This window comes from Ursus americanus, chromosome 19, assembly GCF_024610735.1.
Source record: "Ursus americanus isolate L20-20 chromosome 19, mUrsAme1.1.p, whole genome shotgun sequence".
Taxonomy (NCBI): Eukaryota; Metazoa; Chordata; class Mammalia; order Carnivora; family Ursidae; genus Ursus; species Ursus americanus.
Genome location: NC_142145.1, coordinates 17,812,642 through 17,840,493, shown reverse-complemented (window position 1 = coordinate 17,840,493; position 27,852 = coordinate 17,812,642). Strand labels below are relative to the sequence as shown.

Here is a 27,852-nt window from a genome sequence, read left to right as displayed (position 1 = left end):
CCAGAAGAAATAGAGAAGGGCTGGAAGAGAGGTGGGTGGTGAGGTTGGTAGGATCCTCTTTGTGTGAGTAGAACTCTGGTTTCCAACTGCAAAAGGTCACAACAGCATGCAGCAGGGAATGGATGGGACTCTTCTGGACTCCAGGAGGTTGCTCTGACACTTGGCCTGCAGAAGGCAGATCCCATCTCATAGCAACTCAGGAGACAGTATAGCCACGGGGAGGGCGGACAGGCAGCCAGAACCGTGAAGTTCGGCAGGAGCAATGTGTTCTCTATCGCTCTGTTTCCCTTGATACAGCCTTGCCCTTTAGGGCAGCCACATCACTAACATCCATAGCTGTCGTTCAGATACAACGCTCAGTGCTGTTTCCTAAGCTTGGTCAAGCCGTGTATCGCCTATCCTGTTCCTATAAAGTTGGTCATTTGTACCCACACATAAGATGTCTTTCTTTAGCCCAGTTTGATTTTTCTGAGGACTTTTTGAATCCCAGTTCTGACATTTAGTACAGGTGCTTTCCGTTACAACTTTATATCCACACCAGTTGGTAACTGTACATCTGTGTCTTCATTTAATCACGATGGACATCAAAAAGAACAGAGCTGAAGTCCACGTGTTACAACGTACCACTCAAAACCTCACTCAGGGATGCAATCTAGCCATTCCTCTGAAGTTGCTGAGTTTAGTCATGTTATCAGTTCACTAATCCAGTTAACCACGATATGGGCACACCCCTCTCCCCTTTATTTTCTCCAAAGTTCAGCTGTCCTAGAAGACATCATACTACTACTTTGGCTCCTCACTCTAGATCCAGTTTCTCCTTCATAAAATGCTAATACCACCCCCCTCTTAGGGATGTTCTGGGCAGGTGCAAGAAGACATGAAATAGCACAGGAAAGCTCAATTCCAAACCTAGACCCTGGGTTCCACGTCCAGTTCTTTCTGCTCTCTGTCATGCCTTCCAGACATACGCCAGGCTGCCCAGGAGGCAGACGTTCCTGCTCCATGGCTGACTGCTGGGCAGAGAGGTTGCCTAGGGATCTTTTCCAACTCCCAGCATTCTGTGATTTTATTGGTCTTAGGAAATTTGATTTAGGTTTGCTCAGAATTATTTAGTTAACATACCATTTTTGTTTCAGCCTTTCAATATTATCAACACCTTTTCATACTGATGAGAGAAACATCATAGAGTATCTTTTTTGTTTTGATTTTTTTTAGTTTTTTAAATTAACATATAATGTATCATTTGTTTCAGGGGTACAGGTCTGGGATTCATCAGTCTTACATAATACCCAGGGCTCATTACAACACATACTCTCCCCCGTGTCCATCACCCTGTTACCCCATTCCCCCACCCTCTCCCCTCCAGCAACCCTCAGTTTGTTTCCTATGATTAAGAGTCTCTTATGGTTTCTCTCCCTCTCTGTTTTCGTCTTATTTCATTTTTTCCTCTCTTCCCCCATCATAGAATATCTTAAAATTTAATAAGCTTTTCAATTTTTTTAAAAGTTAAACTAGGATCTAAACTTTATAACAATTATTGAGCAATCTAGGTTAACACTACTCATGTAGTGAACATTTGCCTTGCAGAATTCTCAATAGTAAAGTTTAATCCCAAAAAGAACCTGGCTAACTACCCCACCTGCTTTACTGCTGAACACCTCTTTCCAGCCCCTACTGGGTGCCTAGGGCATCAAGATCTTCCATGGAGGTGATGTGTCCACCCATGCATTCTTTCTGTTTCTTGTTCAATATGTGTGTGTTCTGTCAGCTCTCATCTTTCTTAGTGGTAAACATCAAAGGAACGCCTCCATCCTCCTCTCTGAGTTCCTGCTTTGTATCTGCCCTCAGTTTGGAAAAAAGACTGGAGACAGTAATATTATCCAGTTAAGGTTTAAGCAATGTAGTAGTCACCAAGAAATTATCAGCAGAATTTTCTATACTCAATTTACCTTCTTTTAACAATGATAAGAATGCCCGTGTAATGCCTACTTATTTTCATTTAAAAGTTAAAATAATGATTCTTAGACTAATCATAGAAATATTTGTAAACATTTTGAGAATTTTTAGTAAACATAATCCAGTTTATACATGAAGCATACAGACTAATTAGAGCAGGACAAATCTTAATATAATTTCATATGGATATTTAAGTATCAAAATTATATAAATTATGTATCAAAATTAGGGAGAAACCCTAATGGATCTCTGACTGAGTAGCAAAATGCTCCTTGTATAGAGTTGACGTGAGGGTCACATGCCACATTTTAATGAAGTCTTACTACTTTTCACAGTAGTCTATATAAAATATACAGGAAGCTTACAAACAGAAGAATATTATCATTTCTATGTTTTAGGGGTGGCAAAGGAATATAACATCACCATCCTATCAGGATATCCTCACAGATTGGCAAGATTTTTACATCATGCGCATATTCTTATAGATAGCCGGACGACGCCATGCCTATGATCTTTACAGAGAGGAAATAAGTATCCATTCATATAATTTTTGCATCAGTACAAAATAACTATTGGCAGAACATGCTGACTAGTAGACTGGTTTTAAAAATATTGAGCATGGGGTAAATTAACAGTACTAAGGTTATTTTAAACTAAAAATTAAAAACTAAAAATAATTTTGCAGTTTTTTCAGTTCTTTTGATAATTATATCGACAGAAGTGAATTTTGCTTCCTTTCAGATACACGTCCTTAAATGAAGCCTTTTTCTGTGGACTTCTAAACAAATTATTACCTTTAATTTGTTCTTAGCAAAAAATTTGAAAATACCCAGGGCAGTCTTCTTTCTTGCCTGATTCTGAGCTTTGTGATATGCATTCAGTACTAGTTCTTGATAATTTGTTAACAAGGCGTTTTTAACACTTTGGACAGATGCACATACTGTTTTCAATCTTCACGGTTAATTATTCAATTTTGTATTTGATGCCAGAACACCCTGACTCCTAATCACTGCTCATTGTTGCAAGTCCATTATATTCTAACTGTTTGAGTGCTCCCATTGACCTTGAACTGACATTATAAGCTGTGTCTAATCTTTTCAGTCTATATTTCTAATGCTGCTTTTCTTTTTTCCTTTTTTTCCTGATCCCTGTTTAGCATCACAATGGGGCTGCCTCTTAGCCCTGCAGCTGACTCCGCCCGCTCTGCAAGGCATGCCCTCTCGCTCATTGCCACTGCCAGACCACCCGCCTTCATCACAACTATAGCCAAAGAGGTGAGCGGAACCTCTCTGTGTGCTCCATCGTCTCATTTAGAAGAATTATTAGATATTGTGAGCTGGGGGTCCATATCCACAAATAATCCTTCCGGCTTGTTCGAGAACCATGCAAGTTAATAACTTAGTGCTGAAATGAATACATATGTACTTGTGCGCCTGTACACTGAATTCCGCAGCAACGCATTCCTTCCTTGCGCTTTTGTATTCATTTCTGTTCTCAAAGTTAACTCACTTGCAAATATTTGAAATTAATTTTTCAATCTGAAATATAGCAGGCTTATTCAAATTAAGATATACTAAAGATACTCACATTTCACAAATGTAAATATCTGCCTGTAATCAACACTGAACTTATTTAACTCTGGCTCTTCAACTGTAAACAAAAATGTAAGTCATAAACTTCTAATTGTTTTTCCTATTACATGTCACAGATAAAGACTTGAATGCCAATTGATTCCCACGTTCTTAGTGCTCTAACTAATTGCCCACATCTAACTGAAAAACTAGTAAAGAACAATGAACCAATTATAGGATCTTTCTTGTAGGTCTTAGTAGTGGAAGAGAAAGGGAAGGATGATAAGCTCCTACCTTTTTTTTTAAAGGTCTGTTCCATTTCAGCATGAATAATGTGCAGACTTGCTGTCCGTGGGGTATGAGCTCTGTCTGAGTTGTTTTTCCTGTAGCTATGATGAATTTTTAAAATACTAAATAAATACCTCTGAGTCTGCCCTGATAACCTGAAACCTACTGGGCCTGTGTCTGCCCCAGAGCCATCCTTAATAGGCACGCAGCAAGTATTTGTGACGTGAAGGTAGTTAGAAGGGAGGAAGGAAGGTTCTAATAGCAGAATGTATGGGTTTATATGAGGTGGTGGGACTCTGAATTCATACCTAAAATAAATTTGTAGAGTAAGGGGGTGTGCATAGTGTTACAGTGAGGTTACACTGTATTTAAAATACGCATATGTATGTTACATAGCTATAATTTATAGATATTATGTATTTATATGAAGAATATAAATATAAACGAACAGATTTATTACATAACAGAAATACACACACACACACACACACACACGTTATATATATATATAAGTGAACAGATTTATTAGCCATGGAGTTTTTTTTGTTTTTTTTTTTTGTTTTTTTTTTTTTAAAGATTTTATTTATTTATGTGACAGAGAGACAGCCAGCGAGAGAAGGAACACAGCAGGGGGAGTGGGAGAGGAAGAAGCAGGCTCATAGCAGAGGAGCCCGATGTGGGACTCCGGGAGCTCATAGCAGAGGAGCCCGATGTGGGACTCCATCCCGGTACGCCGGGATCACGCCCTGAGCCGAAGGCAGACGCTTTAACGACTGCGCTACCCAGGCGCCCCTAGCCATGGAGTTTTTTATCAGTTTTTTTTACCAGTTGAATATGCATCAATAGTGATATTGAATATATTGAATAAACCTTACATCAGTTTGACCACATATACAGGTCCTTTAAATGCCAGCCATAAAACTGCCTCTTTGAAGAGTAAGCAAGTATTTGTGTTGTGTGTTTGAACTTAATTTTCACCGTTTACATGTGAGTGTTTTTAAACAAACTGTTAGAATAGCCATGCTTTGGATTTATTCTACTCCTGCGTTTGGTTAGGAAGGTATTTTTAAAATATTTTAATGTTAATGTTTTACTAATTACCAGTTGATTCTCACATTCTTAGTGTTCTAATATTTCAATGTAATAGGTCACACTTATTACCTTATAAATATAAGTTTTCCACTTCACTTAGAAGTTTTAGAATAAGATCCTGAAGTATTTCTCGCTGTCACCACCATCCCCTCCCCTGTCATGCCCACTCCTCCATGGCTGGCCCAGCTCCTATTAGTGTTCTTTCTCCTCTGAATGAATAAGACTTACAGTCTGTACAGGGAAGAAAAATCACAGTGAACTTATATTCTTTACAATGCTTATTATTTTTGGAGGCATGTTCATTCGCATTTCCCAGCTTCATTATATGGCACCAAGAACGGTGCCTGGGACACAGGAAGTCTTCTAGAAGCATCATTTATTATTATTACTTGAGAGCAAGTTTCCTGCCTCTTACTTGCTGGGTATCTCCTAACCACTGTCCACCTTAGCACCAAATAGACAAATTCACAGATCTTCCATCTGTCTTTTGAAAAATGTCATGGTAGTGTTGTATTAAAGTCTCATAGAGGGGCGCCTGGGTGGCTCAGTCATTAAGCGTCTGCCTTAGACCCAGGGCGTGATCCCAGGGTCCTGGGATCGAGCCCCACGTCCGGCTCCCTGCTCCGCTAGGAGCCTGCTTCTTCCTTTCCCACTCCCCCTGCTTGTGTTCCCTCTCTCGCTGGCTTTGTCTCTCTCTGCCAAATAAAATCTTTAAAGAAATAAATAAAGTCTCGTATAATACCCAGGAACTTACAGAATTTTATTAGACAATACTTACTGAGTTTTTATTATACTAAATACTTTCTATTGCAATCAAAAGTGTTTCTTGGGGCACCTGGGTGGCTCAGTCGTTGGGCGTCTGCCTTCGGCTCAGGGTGTGATCCCGGCGTTATGGGATCGAGCCCCACATCAGGCTCCTCCGCTGGGAGCCTGCTTCTTCCTCTCCCACTCCCCCTGCTTATGTTCCCTCTCTCGCTGGCTGTCCCTCTCTGTCAAATAAATAAATAAAATCTTTAAAAAAAAAAAAGTGTTTCTTGACCCACCCCAAGAGATTTGTTTTTGTTGATACTCTTTTTTTTCCCCTGTTGTACTAACAAGGTGAAAAATAAACCAGTGGCTAGAAATGCAAAACTTAATCGAGTACCAGCCGTATGTACAGCATGGAAATGTCTTCACAGGTTCACAGACATACAGCTCTTGCAGCAAATACCCAGTCGCAACAGAACATGCACACGACAACTCTTGCACGAGCTAAAGGGGAAATTCTGAGAGTCATCGAGATTCTTATTGAAAAGATGCCCACAGATGTTGTGGACCTTCTTGTGGAGGTAAGAATATCCTGCTTTAAATGTTACAGCAACAGCCTAAATTCAATATGTCTGTGTAGCAATATAAATCAGCATTTTTATTTCTGAAGAAATAAAAGAAAAAGAGAATTAAAAGGATTATCTACAGGAAAGAGAGATAATTAAATGAATTGACTTTTGTATCATTTCTAGGGACCTTATTTAAATTCCATTAAAGATCAAAGTGGTTGCTGTGTACACTTACCATTCATAGGGACGCTTGCTAACACTTGCTAACATACCCTAAAGGGTATGTTCTCTTTAATGTCTTTCATTATAAGTAAAACAAAGCATGTAGCATGCTTGAATAAAAGCTACCTATACTGTACATAAATATGAATTACCTTTGAGGTCAACAAGTCTTGTTCCTTTATTTTACTGCCCTTTCTTATGTTTTTCACAGGTAAGGGAAAGAATACCCTGTAGTATAAAGTAACTATACTGTAGCTTTAGTAAATATACTGTAGTTTTAAGGTAAATATTGCAATCAAACTATCTAGAATTTTCATGTAACTGAGGCCTAAGTTAATAATTTGAATTTTGGAAAATTAAGTATCTAAACTTAATTTTGGATTTGCATCTTTTCTAAAAAGGTTATGGACATCATTATGTACTGCCTTGAAGGATCATTAGTTAAGAAGAAAGGTCTTCAAGAATGTTTCCCAGCCATCTGCAGGTAAAGAAGCCTTCCATAGCATGCAAAATAAATAATTTTTACTAACAAATAATTCTGAAAAAAATTTTAACAGGGTGAGTTAGTAGTCTTGCCCAGTTAAAAAACCAGTTCTGAATTAATATCTGCTTACTTTCTGAAAACAACTTAGGCAGCTGATAGTCAGTCAGAAACACAGATATCATAGAACCAGTATTTGAAATTGGGTCCTGATGAGATTTTCTCAAAACTTAAAAAAAACGAGTAAGAGATAGCATCTATTGAGTATGTGTGTGTTACATTCATCACTCAAATTAGTGTTTACATTACAAAAGGAAGAGTTTAGGAAACTTCTTTCTGACTTAGGAGAGAAGGTGTACTTTTCAGCCAGGGAAACCTTTCTACCACATGTTCACTGGTAAATTTTATTTTTAATATAAAGGTAACATTTTTCAGATTGTCCTACTAAGTGTAAGTGTTCTCCCTACGAGAAAACTGGCCAAGAGCAGTTAGAACTGACATAAATAATGTTGCGTATGTTGAACATAACCAATAATCTTAGAGGTATATAGCATTTCATTGTTAGGAAATGAAGGCTTTTTAAATGTAGTAGTATTTATTTTCCCTTTAAAATAGTTTTTGGTTCTTAAAATGTTTATAGCTTGGGGTACATTTTGTTAAAAAATTTTTTTACCTTCAAGTGGTCAGTAGAAATAGTGCTTAAATCTGTTGAAAATCGTTGTTTTTGTAGAAAACAGAACCACCAGTTAGTCGTAGTTACATAACATTTTTCCTTTTAAGACACGTTCAGCAATCTCCTTAGTTCTGTTTGCCCGGTTCTACGTGCGTACAGTGGTGAAAAGCTTTATTTTAGACGCTAAGTTTTCTGGGAGAGGTGATGTTATATGACACATCGTTGTGTCTTCTGTGTCTCCTGGCATTTGAGCAAGTGCTTGCTAAATTAATTCTACCCCACGAGTCTTCCAGTATCTTTTTCCATATTTATAATAGACTTTATATTGTAGCGCCTTCATTTTGCTTTTGCTGAGTCATGCCACCCAGAAGTTAAAACTAGAACACCCAAAAGGAAAAGATTGTGCTGGAATATACATGTGTACAGATGGGTGTTTTCTTGTGCTACAGATTAGATGTGTTAGAATGCAGGCATTTCTTAACATAATGCCCCACGAATTCTGGTTTGTGTTCTTTTTGTTAGAAGTCGTATGTATAAAATCTTTTCATGCAGTTAACTGTTGAGAGTACATGTGGCTGCTCTAGTCCCAGTCAGTTGTTCTCTAAGGAAACGCCTGTGTGCAGAAATGGACACTGTGATGCCTCTTTCTAGAGGTGATGGTTATTGTAGAGCTGAGTGTTAGCAAGTGTTAGCACAGGATTCCTTACAGCAGCAGTCTTCGTGCTGTAAAATAAGCCTCCTGGAGTTAACGTGCGGAAATTGTCCAGTGTTTCAAGGGCCCGTCTTTGCCATTGTTGGAAGCCTGCCTCCCCCACAAGCAGCACCCTCGGTTTCTCAGGTCACCCTAGTTTGCTGGTGTCCACTTTCGCTTGCTGGTGTTTCTTTGCCGGAGAGTAAGGATTCTGCTGGGATGCTAAGAGGCGTGCTCAGTACCAGGTTATTCTGATTTGGCAGAAAGCAATTATATTTTATTAATTTAATAACATCTGTTAACCACCTACTGTGTGTCAAGTACTAGCTAGGCCCTGCGGATACAATGATGAATAAGATGATACCCTCAGGGAGCACCCAGGGTCTAATAGGGTAGGTGATTATTAAGATAGATGATTCCAGGGTGCTGTGTTACGTGCCGGAGTAGAATTCCATACCAGAGACAAGATTGGGCAATAAATGGCAGTGCTTAACTCCAGGTAGAGGAGGCTTAGAAAGTTTCACAAAGGAGAAAGTAGAATAATCATAATCTCCTTTTATTAACGGAGAAACAGGTTTTGATAAAAAGTGACTGCCGAGCGGAGAGAAGGATCCGTCCCCCACAAGGGTTTGGGTTGGTGGTGGTAGGAGTGGTGGTGGGTTCTGGGAAAGGTTCACAGAAAAGTCAATGGAGTGAGCTTTGCAGAATGAACCAGGGTGTGCCATCTGGAATTGCAGAAAGAACCAGATTGGTAAATGTCTGGAGACACAAAAGTATATGGTGAGTTTGGCAAATTCTCTGTGGTAGTGGCCAGAATGTAGGTTGAGGGAGGACATCTAACACAGTGGCAGGGGATGGGGCTTTGAATTCCATACAGAGGAATTTGGCCATTATTCTGTAAGCAATGGAAAATCAGCAGTTTCAGCAAAAGCATGAGAACATAGTTGATAAGACCTAATCTTATGAAACTTCAGATTTATAACAAACAGTTGTTAACTATGAAATTCGGTTAGATATTATATGGCTGTGAGTACAGAAACCACATGGGCCCGTTTACATGAGAGTCAGCCCAGAAACATTGCAAGGTGATTAGCAACATAAGGTTGTTTGCGATGCTAAATGCTAGTTGGAACAGGCAGTAAGTTATGGAGGACTTCAGAGAACCTTAAGCTTAGATGGGGCCTCAGAAGTTTTCCTGGTCGATGCCACGCTACCTACTAGCTGGTTTGTACTAGGGTGATAAATGCACAGCAGCAAAGATATCAACGTAGCAACAGAATTTAAAATTCTTTTGTTGAATCTCTGCGTGTCCGCGCCATTGTTCTGGATGCATTGCAGCACCTGCGAGCCCCCTACTTACGAATGTTTTTCACTAAATATGAAACGCCAGTCAGAGTCAATGATGTGAATATCCGTGGTCTAGTCATGTGGCATTTGTTTTTATAGTCTTTATATAATTTTGTCATCTTTTTTTGTTAATTTTTCTTCTTTTCTTTCCTTTATGCTATTTTATTATTATTATTTTTTTATTTTTTCCTTTCCCTTATTTTAAAGACGCTGTGGGTTTTAGCTTAGGCTAAGCTCTGTAATGTTGCTGTATACCTGTATTCAGTTGTTATGGTCAGTAGATCAGATCATGAAAAGGTATTAAAAAACTTCATTAAGTATTTTTTAATGAAATGTTTTAAATGAAATATTCTTTTTAAATGAAGTATTCATTTCAATGAAATACTAAATGAAGCACCCAGCAGAATGCTCATGATTTAGATATTCAGAGAATGTTAGTTTCCTATGGGTCTCTCTATCTTAATAATAATGTGAAAAACCAAAATGTTTGTAAGAAATTAGTTAATAAAGATTTGAAAGTATTTTATATGCATACTGACTACAGAATGGCATTATTATTTTCATATATGTAAAAAAATTGGTTTACTTCTCAAAATATTAAAAAATTTTTAGTCAATATTATAAAGGTGCTCTTCACATCTAAAGTTGTATTAACCCAATTAAGAGCTAATCTGGTATCCTGAAGTCATCAAATATTTAAAAATCGAAAGTACTCTGACTTGGGTTATACATAAAATTCACAATTTTCTGTGAGCACCAAGACGAAGTTAGCATCATCAAATGCTGAATAATCCTGATATTGGTTCTCTTGGTTTTTTGTTTTGTTTAGTTTTTTGACCTTGACCAGTGGGCTTATAATTCTGATATGCATCTATGTTTTGAATTTTCAGTTCAGTATTCTAAAACTTTAATTAACATTAACATTTTAACATTAAATTGGTAGCTACTCTAAGCTTTTTTTTATTGTTGGAAATTTGACAGCTATTTCTCAGATTGCATATTACAATAAAATTTCCATTTTACTGTTGTTATGAAAGTCTTGAGTTTTAACTTAGGCTAACCTCTGTGTGTTCTTGTATACGAAGAGTCAATTTGATTCAGTTTTTCTTATTTATTCATTTATCTATTCAGGTTTATTTCATGATTATATGACTCCATATGTAATTTAATGAGTGGTGAATTCATCTACTCAATTATACTGTTAACTGAATTTCTTTGTCCTCTGACATCTTTATTCAAAACATATTTAAAGTTTAAGCTACAAATTGTAAATTCATTGAAAGGAAGAAGGAATAATACAAAAAGTTTGACTTATCTAATTTGGTTTATATAATAGCTTCTCTTCTCCTAATATCTTCTGCCTGATAACTTCTCCTAATATCTTCTGCCTGAAAGTAGAAATGCATTAGGACACATGCCAGTAAAATTTGGTAGGCATTCTTTTTTATCACTGACCAAAGCTCACTTGCTGATATTAAAACATGAGGTTACAGCAATGCATAAATGCATAATTTGCCAGAGGTAAGCCATAAGTTCGAATCTAAACTTAGCAGCTAGTGTGCAAAGAGGTGTAGACCATCAGTACCTAAGTCACAGCGTTCGTTTGGTAGAACAGTTGTTCAAAACAAACATTCCTGGGGCACCTGGGTGGCACAGCGGTTGGGCGTCTGCCTTCGGCTCAGGGCGTGATCCCGGAGTTCTGGGATCGAGCCCCACATCAGGCTCCTCCGCTATGAGCCTGCTTCTTCCTCTCCCACTCCCCCTGCTTGTGTTCCCTCTCTCGCTGGCTGTCTCTCTCTCTGTCGAATAAATAAATAAATAAATCTTTAAAAAAAAAAAACTCCTGTTTAAGCCTGAGATAAACATGCAAGGGAGGGTCCTCATATAAAAGACATAAAATATGTGTGTAGTTTACAGACCCTGTAGTTTGAGAGGTTTTGTGACTCTCGAGACCAGGTAAGAAGGGTGCTCACACAACTGAATATTAAACAGAGTACAGCCAGTGCTTATTAGGTGAGAGAACTAAGGACGCAGATGAGAAGGTGGAGTTTAAAAACTGGTATCGAGGGCTCACTCCCAGTGAGGCTCTGTGGACTCGGAGTAATGATCTCCAAGGGCATCTCCTAGACCATCTTCAAGAGAATTACCTGATTTCTAGGCTCCACCGGAGAGACACTGCCTCAGACTGTTACGAAGCCTGGGAAGCTGCCCTTTGCAGCCCCCCCTGAGGATTTTTAACTACGCTAGAGTTTGAAAATGAGTACTGTAATAATCCAAAACCGAGAAACAAAAAACCTGAGTCATTGTTCTTAATGACCATGTTCTGTTATATAAAACTTTGGATCCTTGAATGCTTATTTGTTTCTATGTTGAATAAACTCAGAGGAACGCCAAGGAAACTCCTGAAGGCATTCCTTCGCTTTCTCCGTTCCAGTGATGCACTATTAGTTTTTAAAGAGTTGCCCTTAGACTGTATCACGGAATGTCTGCCAAAGATGTTACCTTCAAACTGGGCATTGATTGGCTTTTATTTAAAACTCAGTTGGAAAGAACAGAACGCTTAGGAGCTAGTTTAAAGAACACATAGCCCATCCTTCAGCTCAGGTCATGATCTCAGGGTCCTGGGATCCAGCCCCACCTCGGGCTCCAAACACAGCAGGGAGTCTGCTTCTCCCTGTCCCTCTGCCCCTCCCCATTCTCATGTCCCCCCCAGTCTCTCTCTCTGTCTTATGAATAAATAAAAATCTTTAAAAATAAATAAGTCCAAAACCTTTAAAAATAAATAAAAATAAAAACCACGTAGTCCATCAAAAACAAAAACACATGGTCCATTTATTCTTTTCCATGTTTGAGTTTCTGTCTATAGAGTAAATTACACACCATCAGAGAGCTGCCTTGTTGGACCATGTTGTCTGGTCTCCTTTCCAGTTCTGTCCCCAAGTTCCTGTTCAGGACTGTGCCTGAAGTTTGCGTGGAGGAATCTTCTGGAGAGTGTCAGGGGAAGACCGCCAGTGCGCGTCGTTTAGGGCTCATGCTGATGTCATGCAGCACTTTGCTTAGTGTCCCTTCTGTGAAGACTCAAGACATTTCTTTTAAACTCGGGTAACAAGCATTTTTTTGTTTGTTTTTTCCTAAGGAACTAGTATGTGTTTTGGTTTTCTTTTTTTCTTCCACATAACCAGGGGGTTAAGTTAAAAATCCTGCTTTGGCCCTTAGGCAGCTCAAAGCCAAATTTCTTTTTTTTTTTTTTTTTTTTAAGATTTTATTTATGTATTTGACAGAGAGAGAGACAGCCAGCGAGAGAGGGACCACAAGCAGGGGGAGTGGGAGAGGAAGAAGCAGGCTCATAGCGGAGGAGCCTGATGTGGGACTTGATCCCAGGACTCTGGGATCACGCCCTGAGCTGAAGGCAGATGCTTAACTACTGAGCCACCCAGACGCCCCTCAAAGCCAAATTTCTGCCTGACTCTCAGTGAGTCATGTCTTACGTCACCTATTCTCCTTCCCTCATCATCACACCTCAGACCGCTCTTCCTTTTCCACATTTTCACCATATTGTGTTCTATAAGCTTCCCTAAGTCCTTTATGTAGTATGTGAATATATATATATATATATATATATATTCATGTATGTGAAATGGACACATATTTTAAATCTCATTTCAAAAGCCATGGAAACAAAAATAATTGTACACAGAATACCAACTATGATTATTTTCTTAAAAATTTTTGTAAAAGTCCTTGCATTAACTGAATTATGTCTTCCTGGAGTAGTTTATGTATCTGTAGATATTTATCTATAATGTATTTACTGAAAGATACAAAAATCACATGATTTTAACTGCTGTATAAACTTTATAGTCATAGATTTAAATACTTCCTAATATACGTTTTAGTTCCAGGGATATTATTAATAATATAGAAGGGTCCATTAATAATAGAAGAAAATTACTTAAATTTCAGTGCCTTCGAGAGACTGTAGCACATATATCCTTCAAAAACCTGATACACAAAATAGTTCTGCCAGATTTTTCCTCACTATAATGAATAAGACTATATTATTATATAGGAAATAAGGTGCATTCCTTTTAGAACACAGATATATTAGCAGTAAGATTTTTGAAACCTTGAATTACTTTTATGTTTATGAATAAACCAAGTCAGAGGTACAATCAGGTAACTTGTTAAAGAAATGAATTCCTCCAGATTCTCGCCAGACTTGTTGGCCTTTCCTTTGCCTTTGTCAGGCTCCTAGATTATCTTCAAAGAGGCATCACACAACATTCTAGATAATTGTTGTTGGAGGCAGAAGTACAGAGAGCTCTGAGTAGCGTACATTTAATTGCCTGGATATAAATAATACAGCATCCTTAGTTAAAGGTACCCTAGACACTAAGAAAGTAGAAATAACTTTTTCAAGGAGTGGAAGATAAAAGATCACTGGAGTTTTCTCAGAATTCCTTGTTCAAATGTAATTACCGGGACGCCTGGGTGGCTCAGTCAGTTAAGCATCTGTCTCCGGCTCGGGTCATCAGGCTCCCAACTCTGCGGGGAGCCTGCTTCTCCCTCACCTGCCACTCCCCCTGCTTGTGTGCTGTCTTTGACAAATGAATAAAATCTTAAAAAAAAAAAAAAAAAAAAAGTAAAATGTAGTTACCAACTGCTGTGTTGCTGAACTTGGCTATCCTTGTATAACAGACCAGTCAACACTGAGCATGCCATGCCTGACTCGGTTTGATTAATTTTCCTCTTTTGGTCACCGTATAAACACTGACTCATTTTACATGACTATATTTGATGCAGCAGCATAAAAAATCAAAGTGTAAAAATACACAGATGTACTGAACTAAGAGAAAAGCAGTATGGAACACGTATGTGTGACATACACTTGTTCTAAAATGAATACAGGTTTCTTATTCATTTTGTAAAAATATTCTTTTGCTAGTCTCAGAATAAAAAATTTAGGCTCTTGTAAGCTACTGCCTATCAAAGCTCAATTAGAAAGGAAGATAAAATACCTCTGGAAATATAATGAAATTATAATGTAATTTTAAAATTTGAGGCTCTTTTATTATGTTCTTGTGGACATAATGCTTAGCAAATAAAGGATTAGCGATTTAAAAATGAAATTGTAAGTTGATGGAAGGGTACGATTGTATTTGGAGATATAAAAGGTTTCAGGACTTTTTTCATAGCAACAATTAGATATGTGTGCCTCTAAATGCCATTTTTAGTCATTTACAACTCCTCAGTTGTGCACATTGTAAGTAGCTTGAAGGGGCTTTTGTATCCACTTCCTTATGGCGCCCCTTAGCAAGTAGGAGAGGGCTTCCCTGGCCAAAAGCCACATGCCCCAGAATTCCCAGATAGAGCCTTATTTCATGCATTTTTAGTCCCTTAAGTTGAGGCAATTGATTTGACATATAACTAAGAGTGATTTAATTTTTGTGCCTTCTAAAGACTTGTCAAATACATTCCCAGATTCAAAAGAAACCCTTCGGTGGGCTCTGTCTCAATTTTTAGTTAAGAATGTGTGAACACTTGGTGTAGACCCTCAAGAACTGCGGTTGAATAATGAGTTGAGTCCTTATTTTTTTCGTAATAAATGGCACCAGTTATGCCACTTAAGCAGTGGCCTTGCTGCGTTTTTATAGAATGGCAGCTTGTAGAATGCTGCATCTGAAACGGACCTTATGTTACGCGTTACGTATTCCTGTCCTTCATTTTACGAATGGACAAACTTAACATTTTTGTGCTGACAGTCAGATGACAGTGAAGCCCAGCTCTGCTGAACAGCTTTCACACCTGCTCTGTGTTCTGCGGGGGAGAGTCCACGGGTGTGGACGCATCAGGTGACACGCAGCTGTGTCATCTCCTCAGAGGATGAGATGGCTCCTGTTGTTCCAGGCCCCAGTCTTTCCCTGCTGCATTCTTCATTCCACCCTCTTTCCCCTCTCCTTGGACTGTGGTCTCCAGAGAACCAGCTATCACATTATCCTCTCTTCTCTCTGGCGCCTTGTCCTCAGCCTGGAGGCAGGCTCTGTTGTCTCGCATTGAGCCACCGTCCCTTCCCTCCACATCTCATCTGTCCGCTTCCTGGCCTCTCACCTCTCCTCCTCCAGGAAAAGGAGTCTGCACTCTGTCCGTCTTGTCATCTCTCGTGTCCTCTTGAGCTACTCTGATCTGATCTTTGCTCCCACTCTTCTGCTCATCTCTCTCTCTCTTCCCTCTCCCCCCCAACCCGCTTACAATTTTTTGATTGTCCAGTGTTTGTTGGTCTTGAGTGATTCTCAAACTTTTTGGTCTCAGAACTCCTTAAAAATTAAACACCCAAAGGAGTTATTTGAAATACCAAATGCAGTTCACCTTGTGATATAAAAACATATTTTTATGAAAAATAACTGCTTTGCCAAAACAAAAAAAAAATACTGAGAAAGTAGCATCGCTTAACATTTTTTCAGATTTCTCTAATGTCTGGCTTAATAAGAGACAGGTGGATTTTCATATCCATGTCTGTCTTTAATCTGTTGCCATATGTTGTTTTAATTGAGTATGTGGTGAAAAATCTGGCCTCACATAGATACAGAGTTGAAAACAGGAGGAATGTTTCAATAGCCTTTTAAGATAATTTTGCATCTTCTTTAGTAGTTCATCGAAACTCAACCTGTGGTCATGTGGTCATTTTTAAAGGTTAGCCACAGTGTGGACTCTGTAATCATAATGAACTTTTCATACTGTTGTATTTAATCCATTTGGTACATCTTGCACTTTGAGTGGGTCTTTCTCCCATGTGTGGCTTTGTAACATTCTGCATTTGTCTTTGGAAAATATTGGTTCCCTGAGTTATGTAGGTTGTCCATATATTGTCACATTGCAACACACAATGTCAAAAAATCACTAATATTACTGTTAATCTCATGAAGAAGTCAGGTAGTCGTGGGAAACCAGAATTCTAATTTGTACCTGAAAGCTTGAATTTTATCATTGGCAATAAGTTCTGTCAGTTGTTTTCCTGGACAGGAATAAAGTAGTTGATTTTCAAGAAAATGTCTGCCAAATACCCAAGTCCAGATAACCACAGTTTGTCTCGGGGGTTATACTTGCAAGTACAAATGTATCATGTGGGAAAACAAAGAAACAAACTAAAAAAAACAGCTGGTTTCGCTTGCACCTCGATCCCATAAGTGGTTTTCCCTGATACAACCATCAGATTGCAGCATACAAGAGAAAGGTTTTATGTGCCCTTCCCATGTTGTCACACTGAATGTTAAAATGACATGTAGTTAAGGGTCAAAATGTAAGTAAAGTTAATAATTTTTACTGCCTCATCAGGGATATTCTTCAGTGAAAATGCCTTGGGATTTAGTTCTGTTTACTACCGGCACGTGGCCGTGAAGACGTAATGATGGCTGGTCGAGCACGGTGCCTCGGCCTTGATTCAGCCTAATGCACCGGCAGCTTTACCTGGCCTTGCTCTTACGCTGTCAGTGCAGAGTCAACCCAATGAACAGATCGAGTGATATCTCAGTATCTCACAAAAGTAGTTTTGATCTCACAAACTTCCTAACAGGAGCCTGACCCCCAAGGCATCTGCAGACCACCCTTTGAGAACCACTGATGTAGCGGAGCCTTTTGTTGCACTGAAATGTGAAACTTATTTCTTCTTAATTAAAACTCTTCTACTTTCTGCACCCCTTAAATCCCCAAGATTGATAGATAGGTTGTATCATAACCTTTCCTGGGATCCAGTGCCCAGGGAGGAGGGAGGCGAGACTTCAGGAAGACCAGGAATGCGTTTTTCTGAGGCTCAATACAAATCCTGAAATCGATTCTACTTACTTTAAAGGACCCTTAGCTTTTCTAGGGATTCCTGGCTCTTCCCACAGTGCGGTGCTGCTGCTCTCGGAAGGGGGCCTCCTTAACCCTGGACTTTGTATGTTACACAGGCACTGTGATATATAATAGCTGGCAGCCAAACTGCCCATCGTTTAGGACTCACATTACAGATGGTATATTTTAAGTGAGTTAGACTTGTATTCTTCAGATCCCAATCTCAAACTCACTGTGCTGAGGGCACCTCAGGCTTTCTTCCACTCCTTGAATAGAGCCACACTTTCTCCTTAGGACTTTGGTTCCCACTATTCTCTCTGCCAGGAACACTCCTCCTCCATATCTTGACGTGGCCTGTCTGTTCTCCTCATTCACATCCACTCCCCTGACCTCCCTGTCTCGCACAGCCTCCCCACCACCACTGTCACATTGCCATTTTATCTTCATAGAGCTTGTGTCCTCTGAAGTCACCTTGTTCATATTTGCACTTCCTCGTTAGGTGTGTAAGAACAGGGACCCTGTCTGGATGCTTTTCTGTTATGTTCCCAGCACCCCTAGCTGTTGAAGGAATGCACTCAAAGACCCTTTGCCTGCAGCAAGGCTTCAGAGGACAAAGGGACAGGGCAGGCATACCCAGGCCTCTCCTTCACCCTCTCTCACCTCTGTCCCCCGAGCCTCCCCTTCTCTCTTTCTCAGCTACCTCTTCCCAATCCTAAATCGCATCTCATCCTGTTGATTCCAGAGTCATCCTGTAGTCTCTTCTTGGCAGCTTAAGTGCTTAGTAAGTATTTAGCTTGCTTTTATTTCATTGAAACCAGATTCTCAAAGGTATCTTAAGATATAAAGAAATCTTAAGATATATATTCTGTACACACACACACACACACAGCATATAGAGAGAGAAAGAAGATGAAAGAGTGAGTCTACTTTTTCAAAGAGAGGAGACTCTAAGTCAACAATTCTCAACCCTCTTGGTCTCAGGACCCCTTTATACTTAAAAATTATTGAGGGCCCCAAAGAATTTTTAAAGATTTATTTATTTGAGAGAGAGAGCATAAGCAGGGGGGTAGAGGGAGAGGGAGAGAGAATCTAGAGGAGACTCTGTGCTGAGCACAGAGCCCAACATGGGGCTTGATCCCACAACCCTGAGATCATGACCTGAGCCGAAACCAAGAGTCAGATGCTTTACCAACTGTGCCACCCAAGCACCCCGAGGACCCCAAAGAATTTTTATGTGGGTTATAACTATTAATATTTGCCATATTAGAAATTAAAATTAAGAAATTTAAAAGTAACCCATGAAATGTTCACATAAACAATATCTTAATGAAAAATTATATTTTCCAAAGCAAAGCAAATTAGAAGAATGGGCTTGTTTTATGTTTTTTCCAATCTACCGTATCTGCAATAGAAGTCCTCCAGATTCTCGTGTCTGCTTCTGCCTGTGATAGCTCACATCGTGTGGAATCTGGACGTCAGCCACACGCTCGTGAGAAAACGAGATCATCTTAGTGTTCCTACGAAAGCAGGGCTGACACAGAGCATGCTTTAAGAACTGCTCTAATTGTGACTAGGGGGCTCCTGCCTTTGCCACACCCAAGTGGGCAGCCTTGGCCATGTCTGTAGGCTTCTGTTTCCGCCTCTGTAAAATGAGGGGCTTTCTAGTGTCTAATAACCTGCTGCAAGATAGAGCTCGAAAATGTTAAAATCTTTCCTCATTACTAATTTATTAATATATGATTACCATTCTATCTCCTAATAAGTTCTGAGACATGTTATAACTTTTGCTCCTAATACAGGAATGCTGCAGCTTCTTTAATGCTTTCCCTAAAATTCTTTGAAGTAATTAACTATCAAATGTGAACCTATACTAGATTATTTAATGAACAAAAGACTCAATTAATATGAAAAGTAAGTTAAAGCTTTTAAAAAGAAAACACAAGGAGTACCTATTTTATTATGCTATTTTTTGTTAACCTGTTGAAGTTTTGTGGAAAAAATCAATTAGGTAGAAATCAGAGCATAGTTTTAACATAGTATCACCATTGTACTTTGAAAAGCATATTATTTGTGGTATATCCAGACAATGAAATGTTATTCAGTACTAAAAAGAAATGAGCTATCAAGCCATGAAAGACATGAAGGAACCTGAAATGCTTATTACCAAGTGAAAGAAAGTAATCTGAAAAGTCTACATACTATTTGATTCCAACTATATGACAGGCAAAGCTGTGGAGTCAGTAAAAAGATCAGTGGTTAGCAAGGGGAGTTAGTGGGGAAGAGAGGATGAATGGGTGGTGCACAGAGGATTTCTAGGGCAGAGAAACTACTGTGTGACATTATAATGGTGAATGTGTCGTTATACGTTCGTCCAGACCCATAGAATGTACAACACCAAGAGTGAATCCTAATGTAATCTACAGACTCTGGGTGATAATAATTTATCAGTGTAAGTTCATCAATGGTAACAAATATACCACTCTTGGGAGGTAGGTGTTGATAATAGAGGAGTCTGTGCATGTTGGGGGCCAGGAGTATTTGGGAAAACCTGTACTTTTTGCTTAGTTTTGCTGTGAACCTGAAACTGCTCTAAAAAGTAAAGTCCATTTTTGGGGTGCCTGGGTGGCTCAGTCGGTTAAGCGTCAGACTCTTAATTTTGGCTCCAGTCATGATCTTAGGGCCCTGGGATTGATCCCTGTGTTGGGGGGGTGAGTCGGACTCTCTCTCAGTGGGGAGACTGCTTCTCCTTCTCCGTCTGCCCTTCCTCCCTCACTTACACACACTTTCTCTCTCTCTCTCAAAATAAGTAAATATAATCTTTTTTTTAAAAAAAAAGTCCATTTTAAAAATATATATCTATTCATTATAAAAAGTCAAGAAATCAATATGAACTTAAGTAATGTGTAGTGGTGAGCATTCAGTATTTATTTTTGATGGCAGCATATCATTCTCAATTACTCAGTGATGAGAAATTTTAATTAGTCACTCTATGATGGTTTATACCATCCGATTATTTTAAATAAGGCTAGATAGTGTTTATTTCTAGAATCGAAAATTGATATGAAAAGAAAATATTTTAATTGACTGGGTTTTGCCATATAAATGATAAATCACAGTGCCCAATTCCAAAATTAGAGAAAAAAGAAGTCACTGAAGAAATAAGAGTCAATAAATGGAGTTCAGGTGATTTAACAGCATAAAATAATTTTTAAGCAGTCGTGTGGCTTTTCTTGATTAAAATTTTCTGAAAGTATTTTAGAATTTATTCCCGTGTTCAGTGGACGTTTAATATGTGTGTCTGCTCTGGGTGTGGTGCAGTGCTTGGCCAGTGTGGGCTGCGCGGCCACATCTGGTCAGTCAGGCATCGCACTGTTGTGTTTCAAAAGCCTTAAAGTTGGCTGGGCAGAGACAGAATGGTAAATTGGAGAAATGTCGCAATGCTCTGATGAAAGGGTCTCCAGGACACAGGGAAGGGTCCCAGGTGGTATGATGGGAAGGACACAGAGGAGGACCAGGTAATAGTGTACAGCAGGATAAAAGGACAATGGGTGATGTTTTCGCTGAATTTAAAAAGATGAGTAGATGTTTATCAGGCACACAAATCCTTCCAACTCCAAACTCCGAGCTACTTCCATATGTAGAATTGGCTGTCATTAAATGAAATATTATGTTAAATGTGACTGTGAATCTCTGACTAATGAGTCAGTGATCAATTTGCAAAAATTATAGTTTGTATTCTTTTACATTTCATATTTCATTGCCAAGAATGAAGAAGTTCTCAGTCTTTGCATAGGCCTGAACAATATATTCAATGGCTCAAATACTTGGGCTTCTTAGTAGGAACTAAAAAGATAGGAGTAGTGGCAAGGAGGAAACTAACTTTAAAGGGCTCGGGGTATAAATTTCTCTAGTTTACTGTAAATGGATAAATCCACCTGCATTCTAGTAGTATTGACATTGAAATTTAAAATGTTTTCATGGTTTTGCTGGATTTAGCTGATATCTCTCCACTGACCTTTGTTGGGAACCTCTTAGTATGATTTTATATCGAAAATCTACTTTATGTTGAAACATTTTTATTCACTCATGTCCTCTAAATGAAATTATTGCTTACCAACAGTTGTTTCCATTAAAAGATACTAGAACTGTGACATACCATACAGCCATTAAAAAGATTGAGGTCAATCCATTTCTACTGATACGGGAAAATGGCAGGAGAAGAGAAGCTTAAAGAGAAATTAGCAGAGTTTCAGAAGAGCATGTAAAATAAAAGCATTTTTGGAGAAGAAAGCTATATGTAAGGATTGATATTCATGCTGGTATGTGTATGCATATGAAGAGGAAAAAAAAATCTGGGAAGGACATACTCCAAAATATTCTTCATGATTACCTGGGGTGCTGGAGGGTATTGGTAGTAAAGGGTAACTTTCCTTTCTTTTATTTTTCTATATTCTGTTTCTTTTTTTACAATGAGTGTGCATTTCTTTTAAATTGGATATATATTAGAAAATTCAAATAAATAATAAAGCAATCACTGGGAAAACATTAAAGCTATAACATAGATACCAAAAACTCAAGGTAAAAAAAGTAAACTTTTGAACGGATTGGAAAAAAAAAAATCTAGACAGAAGGGTTGAAAGTCTGTATTTTCAGAGCCAGTTTACCTTTTCTTAAACTTTGTTATTATGTAGACAGACTGATTGATTCTGCTTTTCAAGTGAAAAGCTGATTCAGCTCTGTTCACCCTAAACGGGCACTTAAAATCCAGTAAGGAAATGAACACCGTCTACTGTAGAACAGTGCATGAGCTCATTTTTTAAAAAACTCCTCCAAACCTGTGGTTTGTTTTTATCCCATATGGTGATAGCAATAATAGGATGTAAAACAGCTTCTATCCTAACTTCCAGGAAAATTCTTAAATTGGTTACCATTTTATAGTCTACTTTCTACAATAAATAATTACAGACGTTACTCATGTACTCAGGTGAGTAGAAGATACTCTAAAACCATTTTAGTCCATTTCCCTACTCCTAAAAACTCTACGACAGATGGCTTTCAATATTAAGGTTCTTCATAAAACAAAACAAAACTGTAAAGCTTCCAGGAGTATTCCATTTCACTGTTTGAAATGATACGGAGAGTTTCAAACCAAAATCCGTATTATTTGTATTAGCAACATTAAGCTGAAACTAAAATAATTTGCGATTATTATCAGGTTATATTTGCAAATCACAAGTATTTAAGAAATGAATATAAAATATTTGGGGGCATTCATTTCCCTTATTTATTAGCAGTTGATAGCACTTAGTTGCCCTAGGAAAACAGCACGTTAACCACATCTGATTGATTATTTCTGTAGCGTATCTTCAGAGGTGCAGATGATGCTGGTTATGGTGATAGTGATGCTAGCTGCTGAAGTGTGTGTGTACTCACTATAGGAAGGGTTTGTCGTGGGCCAGGCACTGTTCTGAGTACTTTGCATGTCTTAGCTCCTTTAATCCTCACAACAACCGTAATAGGTACTCTTACTGTTCCTGCTTTCATATAAGGAGACCAAGGCATAGGCAAGTAACTCGCCCAGGTCACACAGTTACTCAGTGGCAGAGCCAGGCAGTAAGAACTCTTTCCCAGCCACCATACAATACCTCCTTAACATGCACTGCATGTCTTTTCCTTCTGGAAATTCTGCTCCCTGTACAACCTAGGAAGTGTTTGCAGTTCTTGTTGTAATACCCCGGATACAGTGTGCCCATAACAAGTTCTTTCGGAAGGGATATAATTCACCTGCTAAATATTTAACAGTGTTATTCAGGAGATCTCTCTTGACTCTTAAAAGTTTACAAGAGGCTGAACGGGAGGTGGGGACTTTCAGATGAATTCACCAGTATCTATCACCATCCCAGAATGAGGGGTTTTTCCTTTTTATCTTTTGAACTGGTGCCCTCCACTAAAAAGAAGCACTTATAGAAAACATTTACGCACCCTTTACTGCTCACATCTCCCAAAAACTACCCCAGGTCCCCTTGAACTGGTGCCTTCGCCAAAGCCACTTTTCACACCTATAAATCTTGCAAACACATGAGCAGCATGGAGACCTGGAGTTCTGGGGGCAGTGTAGGAGCACGTTCTAGAGAGTACCTCCTGATTTACAGAGGGCCCCCCCCCCTTGATAAAAGCAGTGCTTTGAAAACCTATTCTTCATTGTTTTCCTAGCCCTCCCGTGGTGGCCCTCAGAAGAACTCTTTGGCGCCTCCTCCTGGCCAGCACGGGGCTTGGGGCAGGTGCTGCCAGTGGTACCTCCTGTGGTCAGGCCTATCTGTTCTCTCCCACAGAGCAGGTTTGCCTGTGTTCAGGGCTCCAGTCTTTTTTGGGGCGATTGGGAACATGTTGTGGATGTTGAGGCATCTCAGCCCTCATCTAGAATGCACGATGAGTACAGGGATGCAGAGTGTCGATTAGTTTTTAAATAATTTCTGTTTACATTAATAAAGAAACCTTCATGCATATCCAGCAGAGTGTAACTGAATGAATCAATCTAAACAGTTATTTCATGCAAATTAAAATAAAAATGTGATAACCATTTTTTTCTCTTGTGTTGGTGAAAAAGGTAGAAAGTTTGGTAATACCAACTGGGGGCACTCTTTTACTTTTCGTGGGAATTGAAGGTAAACTGGCATTGCCTATCAAACTAAAAATGTATGTATACTTTAATCCAGAATCTCGCTTTGGGGATTCCTAACCTACAGAAACAGTCACTGATATATAGAAGGATCCATATGCAGTATAACTGAACTGTCAGGAAGGGAATAGTTAAATAAAGGAATATTCAGACACAGCAGTACAATGCAGGGATGAGAAAGAATGACATGGGATCATGTATACTGACATGGGGCAATATTTCATGAAGTGCTGAGAGAAGGAAAGAAAGTGGCAGAATAATATGTGTAACACGATACCATTTGTGTAATCAGAATTAGAAAAACCTCTCAAAAGTTCCACCAAATTGTTAACAGTAGTCAATCCTTGGCGAGGGGGGACTTTTTACTGTATACATATTGAGTTTTTTACAAGTACATATTGCCTTGATACCTTTTTTAAAAAAGGAGTCAGAAGTTTGTGAACCATTTTAAATCAACATCACGAATTTCTAGGAGCCACTCAATAATCCCAATATCTCAGTTGCTTATGAAAATGCATGTGCCAGGTACTGGGGGAAGTGCCTGACACACAGTCAGTACTCAGTAGATGTTAGCTGCAAGTGTCGTTAGCGAATTGTAAGTGGTTCTAAATTGTAAATGGTCATATTCCATACATTCTATTCGACATCCTTAGATTTGAGATGGTTTCGTGTTAACCTGAAGATTAATTTTGGATTATTGAAGAGTGTTTCTTACTGCTTTTTAATGCTCAAGGATATGATAAGACCCTAGTAACTTAACATCCTGAGGTCATTGGAAAGGAAGTACCAAAGTGAGAGTTAAGAAAGTGATTTTACAGGTTTCTGTGTTCCTCCCAAATCATATTTTTGCCGAGAGTTAGGTGTTTCCTTTTCCTATGTGTTTCCAAATTGACTTTTAAATTTCACGTCAGTGCTCTCTTCTTTGAAGGCCATTTTTAATAAAGATAAAAAGGTCATCTATTTAAAGGAGACTATAAATAGAGTACCAAAGTTATTTAGAGACTCAGGCACTGGGTGCTTGGCAGACTCGCAAGCAAAGTGATTTGCTCCAGGATCCTGCACTCAATTTACATTTGTGTTTCACACCCCTTGTGGGGTGGATGACACCCCATTGTGACTTAGTCCTGAACAGTTGAAGTCACAGATGCGGCTTTGGAGAAATGACCTCTTCCAGTGTTTACTGATGATTGCTAAGTTGTTATTTCTTTTAATTATGTTTTGTGTGATAATACCATGTTCACTGACATTTATGTGTGGTGATATGTCTGGCAGATTCTTAGCATAATTTTTATTTCCATAACAATGTTTGTATCAAAAATACATACTTTCTTGTATACATCATTATTTAGACTATATTTGCCTTCTTGCATTTTAGTTCAAGTCATCTTTTGTAGGTCCCTAAGGTGTAATTAAATAGTTTCCATTGTGTAACTGTCAGCCTCATGCTAACATACCCAGGTCACAGGACCTTTACAGATAATTTCACATAAATCTGCAGTTGTTTGTCTCAATTAAAAATATATTTTTAGAGGGATCATGGCAGCTGCTTGACTTCTGTTTCTTGATTTCTGCCGAACTTTTTTGACAGTTTTTGTTTCCTTTGTTTCGTCATCTCAATTATTATCTTAGACCCTATAAAAATATTCATTGGTCTTAAAAATGGATATGTTTTGCATAGTTTATACACTAGTCAGTGGAGGATAGGCATAGTGTTTGAACTTATTACCACATTACTTTGTACTACTCATCTGGACCACATTTATGTATTCATACATTCAACAAAAGATAAAGTCTCTGGTGGAGAGAAACAAGCTATAAACAAAATATTGTTTAATATCAGAGATGGTTAAGTACAATAAGAAAAAATAGGATAATGGACTACAGAATAATGGAGGAAGGGCTGCTATATTAGATAAGATGGCCCATGAAGATCTTTGTCAAGATCACCTTGGAACAGAGACCTAAATGAAGGGAGGGTACAAGCCATGGAGATATCAGGCAGATGAGGTTTTCAAGCGGAGGGAGCAGCAAGTGTTAAAGCTCCAAAGTGGAAACATTCTTGGCATATTCGAGAGAGTACAAGGAGATCAGTGTAACATGAGCAGAGTGAGCCGAGGGAGAGAAGATGAAGTCTGAGAGATGGGGTCACATCACAAGAGTCTTGAAGGATGGTTGTGAACATAAAAGAAAGGTGATTTGATTAATGGTTGAAAAGGATCACCCCAGCTGCATGTGGGCAGTAATGAAAGTGTGGAATCAGTGGGATGATGACCACCCCAACCCCTGGAAGAAATATATTTTGTAACATTACTAGATTCCAGTTTATTCTTCTTTCACATACCTAGGTGGTAGTGTTCTCTCTAACTCAGCAGAGTTTCCTTGTGATGGGCCAAGTAGAGGAGATCCTTGTTCTGATTTGAATATAATAAAAGGATTCTTACCAGATTCTTACCCAAGAAAGCTGCCCAAGTGACATGTTATCAACGTAGTGAACTGGGGACTGAAATACCATTTTAGAAGACTCAGCACACATCAGTCCTCACTCTGAGAACAACCCCCTCCCAAATTTTGAAGGAATTTAAGACTTTCATGTAGGATCAGGTCACAGCTAGAATAATTTTAAAAACTGTAGTGGGTCCTCCTCTTCAATCCATTGATACCTCTGGGGGCAAGTAATGCATCTCACTATTCTTAATCTTGACAGTCCCTCAGTGGAAAACTAGTTCTAGGAGAAGAGTAGTTTAGGGGTATGGTGGGTTCTGGAAACCCTCGGCAGAGATCCCCGGAGTGGATACTTGTGAAGTGACCACATACGTACCATGGATTTCTTCTGTTGAAAGAGACACTGTTAAAGGAATAAAAAGTTTAACAAGAAACCCAAAGATAAAAACATGCCATAAGACCTTCACTGTCCAGAATTGTTTAAGATCTTGTTTAGAAGTATTACTCTAGCAGTAAATTGCAAAGAATGATAAATGCAGACCTGTAATATATGGTCCTTTCAGAAAAACTAAAGATTTGATACCAAGAATAGATTTGATCTTTTTTTCTTCCATAAATTATGGTGTTTCTAGATGATATAGAAGGATGAGATTGATATCCAGAGCAAAGAAGATGTCCAATGTAACAAAAACTTTTAAAATTCTAGTTTAAGTAAATTTTGTCCACATAAATGTATTTTACCACAGGTTTGTTTTGAGGGGTAATTATAGTCACGTCTTGCAGACAGATTTCAGCAGTATCACAGCTACATCTGTGCAAAGTTTAATAATAGATTTTAAAAATACTTCTGGAAATTTTATTTTCCTGTGGCTGTTAACCTGAACAGAATAAATATTTGTTGACACATTTGTTAGATATTATGTTGTATGTTACCATAATTGGGAGTCAACTGCGTGTGCTTCTGTGTGTATAGATGGAGAGATAGGTGTTTAGTGACGCCCAGTACTTAAACCACTGTAATGACTGAATAACATCCCATGCCTCAGCACCGCAAAACCAGCACGACATCCTAAAGTAGTGTCTCTCGGGCGACTAAAAAATGAAGCATTAATCTTCCACTGAAGGGAATGGAGTCACATTACTGGGTAAGGCTTAGGAATAGGACAGAAGTACTGAATCCACCACTTGCTAATAAGTAACAAAAAGTTTTAAAACCGAGTATCTCGTTTTCCAGATTCATGAAATGTGTGTGAATGTCATAATG

General features: G+C 38.7%; 1 protein-coding gene across 3 annotated transcripts in view; it reads left to right on the top strand.

Annotated features, from left to right (window-relative positions):
* WDR7 (WD repeat domain 7) overlaps positions 1 to 27,852 on the top strand; it is a 346,017-nt gene that overhangs the window by 250,819 nt on the left and 67,346 nt on the right. For 2 of the 3 annotated variants that reach the window (XM_045790167.2, XM_045790166.2), the window contains 3 exons: positions 3,113 to 3,230; positions 6,086 to 6,235; positions 6,847 to 6,929. In XM_045790167.2, coding sequence (XP_045646123.1) covers positions 3,113 to 3,230; positions 6,086 to 6,235; positions 6,847 to 6,929 — 351 coding nt within the window. Of the gene's footprint in view, positions 1 to 2,354; positions 3,087 to 3,112; positions 3,231 to 6,085; positions 6,236 to 6,846; positions 6,930 to 27,852 lie in introns of those variants that run through there. The other variant, XM_045790168.2, reaches the window with a different exon arrangement.